Below are 18,983 nucleotides of genomic sequence, written 5' to 3'. Positions count from 1 at the left end.
GGTGAGAAACCTGTCCCGAGGATGGTAAGCTGTTGTGTATGGTGTGTATATCACTGCTCCAATAAACTGCAGTAGTTGTGTGGGTTGGAGATGTGATTTCTCGTAATTGATGATGAATCCTAAATTGTGGAGACATTGTAATGTGGTGGCAGTATGGGTCTTGAGCGTAGTCGGGTCTGAGGCTGTGTCATCCAGGTAAGGAAAGATTTGGATTGACTGTTGTCCGAGATGAGCCACCACCATCGCTAGGCACTTCGTGAATACTCTGGGTGCCGAGGAAAGGCCGAATGGTAGGACCTTGTACTGGTAATAAGTGTTCTGAACTTGGAAACACAGGAAACGCCAGGAGGACGGGTGCATGGGAATGTGAGAGTACGCATCCTTCAGATCGATGGAACACATCCAATCGTTCCATTGTAGGAGAGGAAGTATGTTTTTGAGAGAGGTCATTTTGAATTTCTCTTTTTGGATATGTTTGTTGAGGTCTCGAAGATCGAGAATGGGTCGAAGACCTCCTGATTTTTTTGGGATGGGGAAGTATTGGGAGTAGAATCCTTGATCCATTTGATGAGATGGAAGGAGCTGAATGGATTCGTTTAGAAGGAGTTCTGAGACCTCCATTTTTAATGATGATATCTGATGCTGGAAGCCGTGAAGAGATGGTATATGCGGCAAAGGGGGATTGGTTAGAAAATTCAGTTGGTAACCTTCCTTTATGATTTGTAGGACCCAACAATCTGAAGTGATGGATTCCCAATGCTTGCGGAAGAATTATAGGCGTCCCCCAACTGGTAGCAGTGAGGATGGCATCACAGCTTTCAAAAAGCCAGAAGGCTGCTTCTGTGGGGGCGCTGTAGCCTGTTTAGAAGGACACTTACCGTGAACAGTGACTTGGAAGCGAAGGATGCGAAGAAGATCTTGATGGTGTGAATGGTTGTGTTCTGAATGGAGGATAAGGATGGAATTGACCCCTTGGGTACTCTCTACATCAATACGAGGGGTTATATCTTTTTTTTATGAAGAATGGTAATCAGTTGGTGAAGTTAAAGACAGTACCGCTAAGTTCTGATCTTTTAACTTTGAAACTGTCTCTGCAAATTGGTCTCCGAATAGATTTTGAGCTTTGCAGGGAAGATCTGCAAACTTTTCATGGACATCGTCCCATATGGTGCTAGCTCGCAGCCAAGCTATGCGACGAGCCACAATTGCTGCCGACGAGGTCCTTGCAGATGTTTCAAAGTTTTCATAAATGGAATGTAGCAAATGGCGCAATCCTTCTATATCTGTGAAGGGTTGCAGCATCGAATTGTCTTCTGTGAGGCAAAGTGATCGTAACTTTTGTAGAGACTCAAATAAGTACTGAGTCATATAGAACTGATGAGTACTTATTTTTGATGATAGCATCGCAGCATGATAAGACTTCCAACCAAACTCGTCCAGATACTTGGAGGCGTGTTGGCATGTAATTTGGGATGTTTTGCCTTGGACATCGCGGATTCAACAACAATTGAGTTATGAGGAAGCTGAGCTGAATTATATACCACTGAGTTCTGCATACGGAATTTTAAATGTTTTCCTAGATGTGGAGGGGGTGGAAAATGGAGCTTCCCACATCTTTTCCAGAACGCCTTGTAGAACTGCATGTGGTGGTAACGCAGTAGGCTCACGTAGCATGTCAAAATTTTAAGTATACCGAGTGTCTCTGTACGGAGGTCAGATACTTTTCCAGTCTCCACACTGAGGAGTGTCCCCACCTTCTCAATAAATTTAGAGTAGGAGAGATCCTCCGGTGGAGAATAGGGTTATGGTAAGGTGTCTGGTGGGTCAGACGGCATGCCTGTGGAGGAAGAGGGAGACGAGACCGATGTAATTGGCGATTCCGGGCTATAAGGATGATCCGGGCCTGGAAACTCGGGAATATCCACGCCTGTTGGAGGCGTAGGAACTTTTTCTGTAGGAGAAGATGGTGGTGGAGAATCCTTTGGTGGATAATCCGGTCCTTCCATGGATTCTATATCTTCAAAAAAGGTAGATAACGCCTGTGATATTTTAGACATAGCCTTTGATGCTAATGTGCCTTGTGGCAAAGTTTGGCTCCTTTTGGAAGACGGGCGGGTAGGCAGAATGTCTTGAGAATGAAGTCCTGCAGTCTGTTTTACTGGAGGACTAGTCGGTAAAGGTTTTCATTTTTTAGAAGAAGGTGGATGCAAGGCTGGCAAATGGTTTTTCCGTTATGAGACGGAAGACATGTCTGAATATATGGAGACGGCACTGTTGGAGCTCGCTCTGGATGAAGGAGAAGGGGGGTCCGAGAGAAACCCTACATCCACATCTGTAAGGGTTGCTCGGGAATGAGATGAGCAGCCAGAATGTACAGATGTATTTGGTTTTTCTTTATGCCCACGGTGTTTGTGTATCTTCTTTGACTGTCGAATGTGAGGCTCTGTTGAATGATGTGTCTTCATTTTATGCTTTTTGGAAGGTACATGCGTCATAGGGTCTGCATGCGTCGATGGCGTCTCAGAGTGCGTGGTATGCCTCGAAGGCGCTGTAGACAGCGCAACGTGCTTGATGGCTTCATAGACGGCACACAGCATGTCCGGATGGCGTCATGGATGGTGCTGCATGCTTTGAAGACGTCGTGGACGGCATCGGCTGCTTCGATGGCGCCATAGATGGCGTATGCGTCGCGTGTTTTGAGCGATCGTGCGCAGTGTGCTTCAATGTGAACGGCGTCGTAGGCTGCGAAGTGCCGGGGACAGGTCCCCATGCCCTGGGCGACGCAGAAGGCCCTTGTTTGGGAATAGAGAGAGCGATTCTCGACCCCTGGTGAGATTTCTTGGGCTCTGTAGGTAAAGAGTACCTGAGCCCAGTTGATGGTAAAAGTTGCAGCTTCTCCCGTGGTCCCAGATCTTTTGATGAGATGATAATGGTGTCTTCACCCGGCCAGGCAAAGTCTGCTCCGATGGCGTCGGGGCATAAGAGCCCGACGATCTCAGCCTGTCAATTCGCTCTGCGCGATGTCCGCAATCACGATGTCCGCAATCACGATGATCCGCAATCACGACTAGATCCCTGGTCGTGATCGGGCCCGAGGCAAATATAACAATAATTATGTCCATTCATGAGGGACATAATCTTCTCGCATTGGCAATATTTAAAACCGGATTGTTTCGGTGCCATATTTACGGGGAAAAAACTCGAAAACTCGAAATTTGAAAAAATCACTGAGAGAAAAAAAGCCTGCGTGCATTCGGCTTGCGGAAAAAAATAGACTGAGGAGGAGATGGCTGATTCGTGCGGGAACACACCACGCAGCTGCACAGAGTTCAAAACTCTGTGACTCACTAAGGGAAGCTCCGCCTACGAGGGTCGCGGAGTTTCCCTCAGTGAATCAGCTAAATCAGCCTGCTATCGACGGGAAAAAAAGGTTAACATCCATCAAAACAATTTTATGATTTAAACTGTAAGTAGTTAGACAGCAAACTCAGCCTAAAACACATTAAATTTCTCGACAAGTTTCTTGATTTTGTCAGCTCCCTGAATGACAGTAGCATTGTTCAATGTCATAAAATCTATACCTATTTATATTATCTGGTGACACACCACTGGATATCACTCTATTTCTTCTAGTCCTTGTCAAATGTTCTTTAATTCTAATTGCCAACCTTCCAATTTTGAGAAAGCTCTGTCAGTGTGAAAATCTGTTGGGTTAATTGTCTCATTTTACTGGCTGCTTTTCCTTTTTTGAATTTTAACAGTTAAAGTTTTGCAGCACTTTGCCCATATGATTTTTCAAGATTTGAATGTGAGCAGAATGATTGTGGAATACTTAAAAAAAAAAAAAAATGTTAGGGCTATGAATGGGTAGGGACATTTTGTAACACAGGGATAACACAGTAGGGACACTTTGTAGGCTGTTAAAAGGAAACCAGTTCCTTTCAACATTATATATATACAAGTTACTTCAGTAACCATCATATACCTCAGCTCAACCAAACATGTCATCACTATCTCACCAATATACTGCTGCACTAGGTACTTTTAATTATTTAGCCCATTATCAGGTATGCAAGATAGCCATGCAGAAGGCTGGGGTTTTATCCCTAAGCTCAGTCTACTTATTTGAGCCAGCCATAGCTGATGATGCTGAAATGACAGCATTCATATTCCTCCACCCTTCAGGAGAAGAACATATCTCAGCCACTTCACAGTGGTGGTATCTAGTGGTCAGAATTAGAGTGCACATGTACTGGGATACTGAGGGAGTAAAGGTGTGTGGCTCCTGACTGAGGACTGTTACTGTGGTGGCTGAACTAGACAAGAAGGGATAGAGTTAAAGAATAGGGTTAGCATGCGTAGAATACCACCTGGGTAACTGCAAAAGAGGATGCAAGCTTGTAAAATAATATACATCAATTCACCAGTTTGATATACTTATGATTCAGATATTTTTACCTTTACATCATTATTTCCTACTGCAATTCCTATTTCTGCAAGATCTTTCAATAGAGATGTCATCATCTCTGTTGCTCTCTTCTTTTGGTGGTTGGTCATTTCCTTCAGTTTTTGCAGCTCTGAATCTATACTTGACAAAATTACCTGAGGCAAGAGAAAATATAATTAAAATAAAATCCCCTTTAGTTAAAACAGCTTCAGACATGCTAGTATTCTACACTAGCTACTAACCAATTTCTGACTGAGTTCATCACTGAGCAGCTCATACTCTTTTGTCTTGTCTTCTACTTCCTGAGATTTCTGATCGTAATTGACCGCAAGCTCTTCTAATGCCTGCAGCACCTCCTTCACTTCTTCTTTGGAGGCATCGTTTTCAGCCTGGAGGCGATTTAGTTCTGCTTGCATATTATCCTGGTCCCGCCTTGTGGAAGCTATAAGCTACAATTATGAGAAAAGAGAACTAGTTAGAGAGACAAACTCACACTTTTCATCAAACATTACCAAACATCAAAAGCTGATTCTCAATCAGTTTTTTTTATTTTTTTTTATTTCCTCTACAGAAAAAACACTGAGCCAAATAATAAGTATTTAGAATTTAAATTAAATTAGCTTATTAATTACCAGATACTATATATTATTAGGTAGTACAATTATTCTCCAGTGCAACATTTAGTGCATATACTTGGAAAGTTATCCTAATATCCTGCAAGAGATTCTACCATGTTATAAAGTAACTATTTATAAAATACAATAATTTAGGTTTGTTTGGGGGGGGTATATTGTAGCACAAGCCACTGCACTGACTGTTATAGCAATAATGTTCCCCAGTTTAACAATCAGTGATAGGTAAAATGTAAATCAGAGTTGCTTACCAGTAACAGGTGTTCTCTAAGGACAGCAGGATGTTAATCCGCACATATGGGTGATATCAGACAGAGCCCCGAAACGGAAAACTTATGTCAAAGTTTCTAGAACTCTGACTTGGCACACTGAGCATGCCCAGCATGCCATATACCACATGTCCACATGGGGTCCCTCTCCAATCTTATAACAGAATTATATATAAATAAAAAATTAGGAAAAACTCAACTCCGCAGGGTGGCAGGCAGGTTTCGTGAGGACAAACATCCTGCTGTCCTCGGAGAACATCTGTTACAGGTAAGCATCTCTGCTTTCTCCAAGGAGAAGCGGGATGCTAGTACTCGCACATGAGTGAATATCTAACTACAGGCAACGCCCCAATGCAAAAAGGGGACAAACAGGCACCCAACCAAGTGCCAATGGGCACAACAGTGCTGTTGGTAATAGTGGGGGGGGGGGGGGGGGAGATGGTCTGAATGCAAACAATGGGCCCTAGGTGGGGAGAGTTGGGCTCTACACTTCAAACAGATTCCAATGGACAGACAGGCCGAACCTACTGTCACAGCCATACCTATGCAGACAATAGTGAAATGTGAATGTGTGGAGAGAACGCCACGCTGTAGGCTTGCCGACCTCCTCCACGGAACTGCTTGCTGCCATGGCTCTTACAGAATGAGATGCAGTCCCACCTGGGACTAACAGAAGGAGATGCATTCTGCTAGCCAAATGGATAGTGTTTTTTGGCAATGGCAATGCCCAACCTATTCCTGTCAAAAGAAATAAAAAGTTAGGTGGACTGTCTATGAGCTTCTGTACGCTACGGTACTGGCTCCGGTGCCTGAATGCCACAAGACTGATGCCCTGCAGCACCCATTCCACCGCCAGCTGGACTCACCTCTCTAGCTCCTCCTCGAACATTGCCGATGCCAACACAGACTGGGAAGGAGAAGGGGTTGCCAGATCATCTTCGGACCCGCGAGGCAGATCGTCGCAGACCCCCAACACTGATGGCGAACTGATGCTTCTCCCCGCGGTGTCTGTTCAGGGGCATCAGGGCATGAGCTGGTGCATCCCCTTGCATCAACGGGTACCGGCGCCAATGCTTCTTCATCTTCCCTCAATGCTCGACCCAGTGACAAGGAATCTGACGTCTCGGCCTGAAGAAGGTAGACTGTGGTCAGTCTCTGGCACCCCTATCTGCCGACAGAACAGGCAGTCTCGCCAATGGTGTGGTGTCCACCGGTGCGTCTCAGAGGTCCATCGATGCTGATGCTGCCGATGCCTCAGTCTTCTTCGACCCGAAGAGCTATTCCATTTTATCGAGCTGAAAATGATGTCCCTTCGGGGTCATTTGTGTGCATAAGTGGCAAACCCGAACATCATGCAGTGCTCACAGGCAGAGGACATATCTTATGAGGGTCCACAATAGACACTGTTCTCTAGCACGGGAGCATCTCCGAAAACCAGATGTGGCCATGATGGGACAAAATAAAAGGGCCGCAAAATCAAAATCAATGGCCAGCAGGCACCGAAGCACCACCGCCATGGGGGAACTGACCGTGAAAGGAAAAAAAACTTACCAGAAGCGTTGAAAACCCTGATTAGGAACACTACGGGGAAGCACTGAGAGGAACCCAGTGAATACCGCAAAGAAAGCCCATGAAAAACGTGAGAAAGAGAGAAAAAGTTTTCCACAAGACCAAAAATTCAAAGTGAGCTTACTCACACTGCGATGCTTACAGTTCCATGGGGGGAAAAAAAAAAAAGACTAGAGAGGGACCCTGCATGGATGCGTGGTATAGGGCATGCTGGGCATGCTCAGTGTGCCAAGTCAAAGTTCTAGAAAATGACATGTTTTCCGTTTCCAGACCCCATATGAAGATGTCACCCATGTGTGAGGACTACCATCCTGCTTGCCCTCGGAGAAAGTGGTTTTCTTATAGTCATACGCAAAGTTAGTAATAAAGAAAACTCAGTCATAGGTCTCAAGGATCCTCTAGATTGGTAGCTCAATGCCGCTTCAGGATGCATTTCAGTTTTGTTATCTCTCTCAGACTCTTCTTATCCAGTTTTCTTCATGATTTAAAACAGCCTCCAGTATTTTCCTAGTTTTCAATCTCATATAGGATGAGTACAGAACTGATCTTAATTGTTCAAAGGCAGCATTACAACCTTTATATAGGTATTTGAAATGCTCTCTTTGGTCAACCAAGGTTGTACTTTGTTCTGTTCTTCAAATAACTAAGTGCTTACAGGATTCTCAACCTGATTGGTTCAAAGAGCAACTACCTGAGATGGGAAGCTCTGCTGAAGCTTGAATCAAGTAGCACAGAACTTTAGGCATTGATCTGTCATTCTAGATCCTCTGACCAAACTATGAGCTTGTTATGGGTAGAGACTATTTTAATAATGGAACCATCTAATATATAGTCTTTTTTATTCTCACTTATTTTGTTTTCTTTCAAATAAAAACATACAAATCAAGCTCTAAAAGTAAAACTCACTATGGAAAGATGAGGGTTTTCACTAAAATCTTGAAAACAGCTTACCTCTTCTTGATCCAACATTTGCTGCTTCAGTTTTTCTACCAGTTGGCTCTGCTGATTAATTTCTTCATCCTGAAGTAAAAATGAGAAAAAGCTATTGATCTGAAGATTCTCAACATTGTTGAGAAATAGAAATGCAACCAAGATTATTCACCACTAGTACAGGAAATATAAAGCAAAAGTATCCTCAACTTCTTGCAAATTCTGTAACTTTTATCCATGCTCTGTTAAGTGTGTCAAGATTCTGAGACTGGGATATGAATTTAGGAAAAGGATCCCATTTCATACTCTTGCAACAGGATCTGAAAATTGCCACTTATACATCTAACAATCTGAATAATAACACCTACCAAATCAAAACAAGAGCTATACAACTTAAACAGCAACTACTGGCACCTCTCCAGGATTGAAAGCAACAAAGAAAAATAACATGCTTTTGTGACAGATCAGTGATCAGTTTTGACCCCGATACGTAAAGGAATCTCTCAATAGAGAAAGCACATGTGAGCTTCTCTTGACCCTGATGAAGAGACTATGCTGCAAGTCCCATCAGGGCAGAAAACTATATTTACATTTGGAGGCTAAAACACAAGCAGTACAGAAATATAACTTATTGTACTCAATACTAAATTTTGTTCAATTAAAAGTAATCTTTGGAACTGAATCATTTTTTAAACTCAGCACTTTTTTGAACCTGCAGTTTCATCCTGCTCTTTTTGTTTTATTTAATTAAACTTCTGATTTATACTCCACCTTTCATACTGGTCAGCTGCTTCAAAGCAGATTACATTCAGGTACCAGAGATACTTCTCTGTTCTCAAAGGGCCTACAATCTAAGTTTTTCTCATTTACCACCCCACCTTTACACAATATCAAAGTGGCTTACATAAAAACTGATATCATCATTCATGAATATTCCAACATCCATCACTACCCACCCAGCCTTCCTTTGTACTAACAGCTCAATCAAAACCAGGGCTGAGCATCTGGAACCATGAGCCTCGATTCCCAACTTCCCAGAGATTCTCCCCTATTTTGTACCCCTATCCCTCAGATCCAACATACCGTCATTGCATTGACAGCCCTGGACTGGGAACCATGCACCAGGGCTACGTCCAGAACCCTGCAATCATGGCCCTAAATCCAGCCACTAGGTTGAAGGACTCCTGTGAATATGGCTATGTTTAGGATTTGTAAAGTATGGAACTTTGGATAGTAAATGTCAGTCAGTCTTTGTTCTGATGCTTTACATTACACTAAAGTTATACCTTACAATGCACGGTGGGCTATTTAAACACGCTCTGTTAAGTATCATTTCTTCAATATCTTAGATGAACAACTTTGCTATCAACATGGTTAATTAGGAGCTGATTTATCAGAATTGTCTCCTTATGTATATAAATAATTTTTAATCCAAATAAATTATCAATGTAAACAGATTCATCATGTTTGTAACAATTTAACAGAAAAACAAAAGTGGAACACTATCGTAACATGCTATAGCTTTTCATACTTACTTTCATTACCCTCTTTCTCTGCCCTATAGCATGAGCCCCACCCACGTCTTACATGTTACAAAAAACAAGCAGTCTTTGAAAAATAGACTGCAGGAAAACAGTCTGCAGGAATTTAATCATTTATTAAATTTGATATACCACCTAATTTAATCAATCACTAGGTGGTGCACAATTATAAACAACCCCACTCTCTACTCATAAAGTCTCTTGCATTTTCTTCTGCTTCACTCACTGAAGAATGCATAAAGTCATGCCTCAACTGGATGCTGCAGTGTAATCACCATCATTACAACCGTGTCAGTCAGTGCCACAATTTCACAATATGCAAAGGGACCCCTTAAAATTAGCAAGAATGGTCACATACCTTATCATCAAGCTGTTTATACAGTTTAGCCACTTCTTCTTCAAATTTCCTTCTCTCAGCATCAGTAAAATTACCACCAATTGGAGCTGCAGGTTTATCATTGGTGATTACATTGTCCACAACAAAAGCTTCCAAGTTAGCTTTCTCTTTATCAAACTGTTCCTCAACAGGTACAGTTTCCCCTGTAACAGATTTGCACAAATGCATTCTTGTAATAAAATATAATTTACCATCAAATAGCACTATGCGCCCTACAGAAAAGGATTTTTTTTTAAACTGTGTGTGCACTGAACACTGTATGATAGTAAATAGAAAATAAATTACTAATAAGTGTGTATACAGTACAGAGCACTAACTGGGAGTTGCAAAACATACAGTTTAGCACTATTTTCATTCAGGCCTCAACCATTTAAAATAGCAGTTAAACCATTCAATTCACAAAACTATTACTGAATAATAACTGAAATGCTGCAATATGTGAGTATATGATACCCAGCCTTCAGAGCTAAAAAAAAATCTCTTCAAATTATTTTCCATTTCTAGAGGCTCTCTCTCTCTTCCTGGCTACCTGAGGGCAGCTCAAAGACATGAAACTAGGGTCTGGACTGATCCAGGTACATACAGGGAATTCTATTTTGAGTAAAGCCATATCTACGTAGGTGAATAAGTCTTGGGAGTAAGGATGGAAATGGAGAGAAGCCCAGTAATGTTAAGTATAGGCAAGCTCCTGCTTCCTCTGAATCTCTCTAACTTCTGGAGTGTTTGAAAATATACCAAGTAGTGGTTGACTATCCCCTTTTATGGCAGTATTTGGAAAAGCCTAATATTCATGGAAACATAGAACATGATCGCAGATAAAGACCATATGATCCATCCAGCCTGCCCATATCTGGCTGGATGGATGGATTCACCTCCTGGATGGATTCACCTCCTGGAGACCAACACTGCCAGGAATGAACTCCCTATTACAATATTTTATTATAATGATTTCATGGCTTTCAGTTTGCTGTCTAGATGGTCCTTTGTAATTTCCATATGCGTAGTTATCTACCGACACTCATGATGTGCCATCCTAAAAAACATACTAATAGCAATAAAAACTGCATATTAAAGTACATACATTACTAAGCTGTTGATCATTGCACCAGCCCTGCAACTCTGCTATAGCGCTGCATTCTGTGGCACAGGAGATTTGGATTCAAGCATCTTGCCTGAGAGGGCACATCACATCAGTACTTGAGCTCCGGGAGACGGGGAGGGAGGAAAAACGATGCAACCCTTGATGTTGAAAGAGCAGCACTGTGGGGTTTGGTCTTAGAAGCAAACTTCCCCCAAAACCCTTGGCCAGCAGGAAATCTTGAGTTATCTAGGAATTGGGCATTAAAGTGGGCAGAAATGGTAGCGGTAGTAGGAATCATAAGAACACAAGAATTGCCATACTGGGTCAGACAGAGGGTTCATCAAGCCCAGCATCCTGTTTCCAGCAGTGGCCAATCCAAGTCACAAGTACCTGGCAAAATTCCAAACAGTAAACAGATCTCGCACTATCATGCAAGTGAGTAGTGGCTATTCTCTAAGTCTGCTTGCTGACTAAATAAAATACTTTGCCACCTTTATTATGCAACTTTCTTCAGAGTTACATACGGATTTGAAAGAAACTGAACGTTCTTGTTACAGAAAAGCATATACTGAGATATATTTCTATGGTACAGGTTATAGAGCACCTTAGCCTTAGGAAAGGAGTAGTGTAATTCTATTATCTGTACTAGACTGTGCAGGAACCATGAATCAAGTTAAAGATACTGTTACCATTGCGCCATCTGTTGAGCTCATTCTCCAACCACTGTATAGTGTTTCGCAGGGTCTTGTTTTTCTCTTTTTCTCTTTCATATTTCTTCTTCCATTGTTCAGCTGTAAGCTCCACATTGACACAAACAGTGTTCTTAATTGTCTTAGCTCTATAGGAATTAAAATAATAAAATAACCATATAAATACCATGCATCCTTTGAGGTCACTGCGAAGACCACATTTGAGACATGCTAGCTGAACGTAGTGACTAGTTTCATAAAAACCTCCTCCTCACTGCTAATGTTAGTTATGCAGTAAGTATGACAGTCATATGTTCTATAGGTCAATAAATATTTAAAATAAGATATTGGGGCAGCCATACTCGGGTTGATTAAATTCAGGGCCCATGATTGCAAGGTTCTGGAAGAAGCCTCAGTTTATGGCCTCTGGCTGAGGATTGCTGCTGCAATGACCGGGCAAGTTGAGAAGGGATATAAAATATGGGGAAAGAAATCCCTCAATAGCTGCAAATGAAGGCTCATGGCACTGGATCCCAAGGGAAAAAAACAAACTACTAAACCTCTCCCCTTCCCCCCCCAAAAAAAATTCTATCACATAAGATACGTAGAAATAGTAGAAAAAGAAACTCCATATAGAATTCAACAGCAAGTATAGAAAGAGAGGGTTTTACACAGTTCTTCGAGTCTTTAGATGAAAACTTCTGCTTACTTACCTTTGACCAAATAGCAGTGTGGACTTTGTTTCAGCCTCATTGTAGGATGAGGGAGAGCAGCAAATTACAATAGTGGTTCTACAGTTGCCTCCTAATGAATCTTGAAGAATTCTAGTCATTTTACTATCACGATACGGAACATAAGCCTACAAGAAGAAGATTTCAAGTTAGCAGATACATACTCAACATCAGTACAGTCTATTACATACAGGGTATCACTGGAATAAGTTTGTTTTATTACTTTAATAAACTTTAAAATTTCATGCATATGAATATTTCAGACAAAATACAATCCTTTTGAGATTTCTTTGAAGTGTGCCACAGTATGTTTAAAAACATTAGAAATACCAATTAAATTTAATGTACAATTCTGATCATTTATTTTTACATTAAAGAATGTTTCTTTTTGAGGAATAAAACAAACATGACTATGTTAAGCATTCTACACAGCACTATCTACTAGGGATGTGATTACTTTTTTTTTGTTGCCGTTTCATTTTTGGGTCCGGGGTTGGCCATTTTGGTCCATTCCCCGAACCCGAAAACTTTTTTCATTTCTATTTTGGGAAAACCCCGAAAGAAAAAAAACCAACCCACCCCAACCCTTCAAATTATTTAACTATAATCCCCCCCACCCTCCCAACCCTCCCAAGACTTAAGTCCCTGGTGGTCCCACAGGGGTACCGGGAGCGATCTCCCCCTCTCAGGCCTATGGCTGCCGGTAATCAAAATGGCACTGGCCATCCATTGCTCCTACCATGTGACGGGGGCTGACCCAATGGCACCGATAGCCCCCGTCACATGGTAAGGGCATTTTGATTACTAGCAGCCGACAGCCCGAGAGGGGGAGATCACTCCCGGGACCCCCACTGGACCACCACGGACTTTCAGCAAGCCTTGGGGGGTCAGGACGGTGGGGGTTTGTAATTAAATTTGAAGGGTTGGGGTGGGTTTTTTTGGTTTGTTTTTTTTTTTTTAATGTGCCCTCTCTCCCCCCCACCCACAAAAAAAAACAAAAAACAAAACGATAGGAAAACCACACGAAATTTCATGGGTTTTCCTTTTGTTTTGTTAGCCCCCCGAAATGCAAAGAAATAGGAAATAAAGACGATATTTCCTATTTTGTTGCTAATGAATGCACATCCCTACTACCTACCATGGCTCATCTTATGTATTACAGATTTATTGTATCAACATTACAAGGTTTCCAGATGCCAAACATTTTTATAGCCCAATCGGTCACCAAATCTAGCCCAAAAGCCAAAACTTGCAAAAAAAAATGTTTATGATGCACGATTATACAAGAATTCCAGCACTGCATGCCTACAAGTTTACAAAATTAACAATGTATAGAAATAAGAGTTTAAAAAGATTGATGGAAAAGTAAAAATCAAGGTTTGTAATGTTCAGGGCTGTCATAATAAGGTTCATCTGCGAGCTGTGCAGAGCTGAACTATACTTCAATAAGATTAACTCAGGCAGGCCTTTAATTAGTCTTCATTGCTATTATTTCTTTGAATTGCATCTATTTTACATTAATTTTGTAGTTCAAATCAACACAGATGGACACATGCACATATATTGGACATATGGTAACAACCCCTGTTTTAGTTCAAATCAAGAAATACCTTAAAAAACATGAGTGAAATCTCGCTGAAGCAGCCTCACAAAAACAAACAGTAAAATAGCAGCTTATAATGCCATGAATCGACAATCTCTCCCTCTCCTGGGTCAACCCCCTTCCCCACTCTTTCTGCCCAGAAGATTCTTCTCCTGCCTCAAAATGGTGCTTGCAAAGGATTTCCTTTTTTGTAAGGGAAAAAAAACCCCCAAAACAGAAGGCACACGCTTGTTCTCACCGGTTTCACGCACATGTTGATGCTGTGCGGTACAGAACTACAATCTCTGTCTGTCCCCCCCTTTATGGGGTGCAGTAGCTAAGTTGCGACGCATCAGGGAAAACGGAAAAGGCACTTCCTGTTTAAGGTCATATGTTCCTCCCATCCCACTCCCCTTCCGGCAAGAAGCCCAAAAAGACACACAAGTTAAAAAAAAAAAAGTAGCCCAAAATCCCACAGCCGAAAAAAATGAAACAAATGCCCTGCACATGCTCTGGAAACGTAGCCCCATTGGACATGAAAACCGCCCATCTGGCAAGACTGCCACATTTTGAGGCCAATGCATGTAAACTAGCTTGCGATAGTGTTAATGCATAATCTATGGTAATGACCTAAAAAGAATGCAAAAAACCTCATAGTTTATTAGTGCAATGAAAATGTGTCTGTCAAAAAGGCACAAAATGAATCAGACACATCAATGCAAAAAACTAAGATGTGTATTAAATATTGTCCATAGTAATGCATGCCTCATTGGCATTTCATTATCAGCCAGAAATACATGCAATAAACACCACATTTACACACATTAATAGTTAGTGTTAATGCCGTTTAATAAATCAACCCCTTTGTTAGTACTTTACAAGGAAATGCAAGTTTAACTTACACTGCATTCTGCTAAAGCTGCAATGACATTTCCAAGTGCGGACAAGGACTTGTTGATATTCTTAGCTTCATCTAGCACAGAACCCTCTGCTCCAGTTTTACTAACCTAATTAAAGAATTTTCTCAAAATTAGCACAAAACAGAACAAAGAGAATGTACAAAAGATCTTAAAAAATTACATCAGCAGCATACAAGAATACACTGTTTTGCACAGATATTTAATTTTTGGCCTGGTATTTTCTACTTGTGCTTTGGTCCACAATTTCAATCCGAACCATGGCCATGAACAGTCACTCGCAACACAGCGAAATTTTTTTTTTACCCTTTTATCCCCCCACATCCCATTGTAAAACCCACCCCTCCCCCCCAAATATATCTAGTCTGGTCATTGCAGCCATGGTCCTGAGCCAGGGCCATGCACCAGAGCTCCTTCCAGCACTCTGCAATCATGGGTCACGAACCTAGTCAGTGTGCGTCACACTGAAGTGATGACCGTGACCCCCTCCCACCACACCCTGGGGAGCTGTGAGTGCTGCCTCTGCAGTATCCTTAGCTAACTCAAGGAACAGTAGTCCTGATTTCAGGATCAAATTGAGCATCTTCTACACAATAGAATAGCTAAGCCAGCTCCTCCCACACATTAAGAGAACCACCACCTTAATGTTATTAAAGCTTTCAAAAATCACCAATACAACTGGAGATTCAAACAAAATAGAAAACCCTCCACAGAAAATCTCACCTTCTCGCTACCTGCCAAATCAACCAAATAAAGTTTTCCACTCAGTTTCTGTTCTGTTTGAGTGTTTTCTTGTTTGACATTTATAAGAAAAATGCTGTGACTCCGAGAGCTGTGCTCATTCATGTCTGTAATGCAAACGATAATGAATATTACAGCACAGTAATGGGCTTTTTCTTAGTTTTCTACAGATCTTTTATACAGTAATTACTCTTGAGATTTCCTTCCCATGACATGTGTTACATTGTTTTTGTTAATTTTATAATTCATATGTAACAGAGAAGGGAGGGAGGAGCTTCAGAATTGTCTCCAGACTACAGAAGAGAGATTAAAAAACAGGGCAGCAGATAAGAAAAAGGGGAAATGGGATTATGAAAACCAAAATATTCAGTTTTGTCCATTTCTGCTAATTTCTATATTGTTATAGACGCATGCAACGCTGTATAAATACATCAGAGAGTCCCTTCTCAATAGAGCTTCAATCTAGTCAAGACAACATACAGGACAAGAGAGACTTTGGGAATTTCTTTTAAAAAATGATTAAAATCAACAAGGCTATGAGTAGAAGAACTGGTAGTTAAAATTTAAAATCAAACTCAAAAAGGAGAAATTTGGACTTACTAATAAAGCAGAGTTGCTTACCTGTAACAGGTGATGATTCGGAATTCCAAATCATCACACATCCCCCTTACCCAAGGCGTCCCACAGGGCTCTTCACTATCCTCCACGTTCTTTAATATATACTTGTTACCGCTCTGCCACCTCCTCTCCGACCTTGGTCTTAAGTTTTTCTTATATGCAGACGATGTCCAAATCCTCATCCCTATCCAAGAAACCCTCACCAAATCTCTTACGTTTTGGAAACTTGCCTCGTCTCCATTAACTTCCTACTCTCTAACCTCCACCTTGCTTTAAACTCCTCCAAAACTGAACTCCTCGTCATTTCAAATCACCCTGACGGGACGCCACCATCTGCTTGCGACCTCGCCCTTCCATCAAATGCTTTTCCCTACTTCATGCGAGATCTCGGTGTCTCCCTAGACCACCAACTAAACTTCCAAAACCACATTAACACAATCATAAAGGGAGGATTTTTCAAGCTCCATATCCTCAAAAAACGTAAACCCCTACTCCATTTGCAAGACTTCCGCAAGTCCTGCAAGCAACAATGTTATCAAAAATGGATTACTGCAATTCCTTACTTCTAGGCCTTCCCTACTCCTGGGGGGGGGGGGGGGGGGGGGGGGAGAGGAGGAGGAGGAGGAGTCTCTGAACCTGCTAAAGAACCATTGTACCTTTTTTGTTAGATCTGAAAGCCAAGAGACCCCTATGCCTCACACAAATGAACTGAAAGATGGACTGAGTTCCAACAAATTTCTCCGCAAATCAGTTCAACTGTGAGCTCAACCTCACTGCTAAATGCACTATGAAGGTATTCTCTAACCAAATAAGAAGGCTGGTGGTCTCTAGCATCCTACTGGGTCTGCATATCTCATCCACAATGGATATGCATGAACTAGATTTAAATACATTGAAGGCAGTGCATGCAAATCTATTCCATGCATATTCATTGTGGATATCCTAAAACCCTGACTGGCTAGTTATGTCCTAAGGAATGAGTTGAGAACCACTGGTCTACAAGTTAGCATGGGGCACATTTAAAACTAATCGGAGAAAGTTCTTTTTTACTCAACGCACAATTAAACTCTGGAATTTGTTGCCAGAGAATGTGGTTCGTGCAGTTAGTATAGCTGTGTTTAAAAAAGGATTGGATAAGTTCTTGGAGGAGAAGTCCATTACCTGCTATTAAGTTCACTTAGAGAATAGCCACTGCCATTAGCAATGGTTACATGGAATAGACTTAGTTTTTGGGTACTTGCCAGTTTCTTATGGCCTGGATTGGCCACTGTTGGAAACAGGATGCTGGGCTTGATGGACCCTTGGTCTGACCCAGTATGGCATTTTCTTATGTTCTTATGTTCTTAATATCAAAAGCTGCTGAGAGGTCCAGGAGAACCAATTCTGCAGTTTGTTCATAATTCAGTGCAATAGTTCATAACTAAGTTTAAGAGTACAGTTTCAGTGCTGGGGTGAAGTCTGAAGCCAGATTTGTATGGATCAAGAATGTTTCTTTTGTCTGTAGGAACCCAGTTAAAAGAGGATAGGCTTTTCAATGATTTTGCTCAGGAATCGAAGGGTTGGAACTGAGTGGCAGTAACAAGTAGTTTAGGTCCAGTTTGGGTTTCTTTAAAATTGTTCAGATTATGGCTTTTTTTTAGGCTGTCTGGTAAGTGATTCTCTGCAAAAGATGTGTTGATTTGGGCTTTGAGGCAGCTGAGTAGGCCTGATTTTACCAGCTTAGTTACCCAAGATGGGCTGGGATCCTCAATGCATGTTTTAGTTCTGAAGTCAGTGAGAAGGGCATTAAGGTCCTTCTCTAGCAGAAGGCATAAGGTGGAAAGAGTTGGCAGGGAGAGGCACCAAGGCAGCTTGTGTTGTAGATAGAAAACTGTTCTCCGAAATGGCATCCAGTTCTGACTGGATATGTGCAATCTTATCTGTGAAGAAATTTGCTAGATTACAGTGAGTTTCTGATGTCTGTGTGAAGTATAGGGAAGAGGTAGATCCTAGGAGTTTATTGACTGTCTGGAATAACTGCTTCTAAGTAGTTAAAGGGCACACATCTTGTCAAACTGCTGCATTCCCTTAAAAAATTAAGGTCCACAAGTGACAGATCCAAAACTGCAGGACTTTCTCCTCTCTCAATTCTCTACTTCTTTTCTCGTTCTTTTGCTCTGGATTCCCCTGAGTTCTCAGGGAGTGGATCCTGCAGGAAAGAAACCCGGAGCTGCATTCTGCCCTACAGAAAAGGGCAAACTTCATAAACTCCATGGGAACAGGGGTGCAGGAAAAGAAATAAAGCACATCTCCATCTGCAGAAATGGGAGAGCTGCTCCTCTTGAAACTCCACCCAAAGGAATTGTGGACCAGACTGCTGCAGCATATGAAGCCCTGCTCAGAGCTCCTCCCTTCTCGCAGTTCCAACATGGTCACTGTTTCCACCAAGCAGCCTGCATGCTGGCAGAAATGGCCTGCAGACAAACCCACCGATGCAGCCCTCCTGGGACAGATGCCTCCACATGCTGCCCTTCTCTCCCTCTCCTCCCTACAAGATTTACATTTTACTCCTCCCAATGCCTGACAGCACAATCCATATACACTGCAAACTACTGTGCACTTCCCATACTCTTGAAGAGACGCCATCACTTCCTCCCTTACTACTGCTGCTTCAGCTCGCAATCCCTCAGAGGACAAACCATTCTACCTTTTTTTTTTTTTTTACAGCTTTAACAAACAGGAACCAGGCACAGCCACAGGGCTCAGAAGAGGAGAGAGTAAAAATAGAGATGGGAGCCTTGTCTATTAATCTTTTTAGGGGAGAGAAAGGGGTAATTCCCTCAACTGTAGCCAGGAAAAA

At 41.9% G+C, this 18,983-nt stretch overlaps 1 protein-coding gene across 1 annotated transcript in view; it reads right to left on the bottom strand.

Annotated features, from left to right (window-relative positions):
* Positions 1-18,983, bottom strand: part of KIF5B (kinesin family member 5B) — a 205,228-nt gene that overhangs the window by 80,391 nt on the left and 105,854 nt on the right. The window contains 8 exon segments of the mRNA XM_029588587.1: positions 4,459-4,602; positions 4,690-4,896; positions 7,869-7,937; positions 9,747-9,928; positions 11,556-11,704; positions 12,269-12,414; positions 14,771-14,875; positions 15,509-15,633. Of these exon segments, the coding sequence (XP_029444447.1) occupies positions 4,459-4,602; positions 4,690-4,896; positions 7,869-7,937; positions 9,747-9,928; positions 11,556-11,704; positions 12,269-12,414; positions 14,771-14,875; positions 15,509-15,633 (1,127 nt within the window).

The sequence above is a fragment of the Rhinatrema bivittatum genome, chromosome 2, assembly GCF_901001135.1.
Source record: "Rhinatrema bivittatum chromosome 2, aRhiBiv1.1, whole genome shotgun sequence".
In the NCBI taxonomy this organism is placed as follows: Eukaryota; Metazoa; Chordata; class Amphibia; order Gymnophiona; family Rhinatrematidae; genus Rhinatrema; species Rhinatrema bivittatum.
This window is presented reverse-complemented; position numbering and strand designations above follow the sequence as displayed.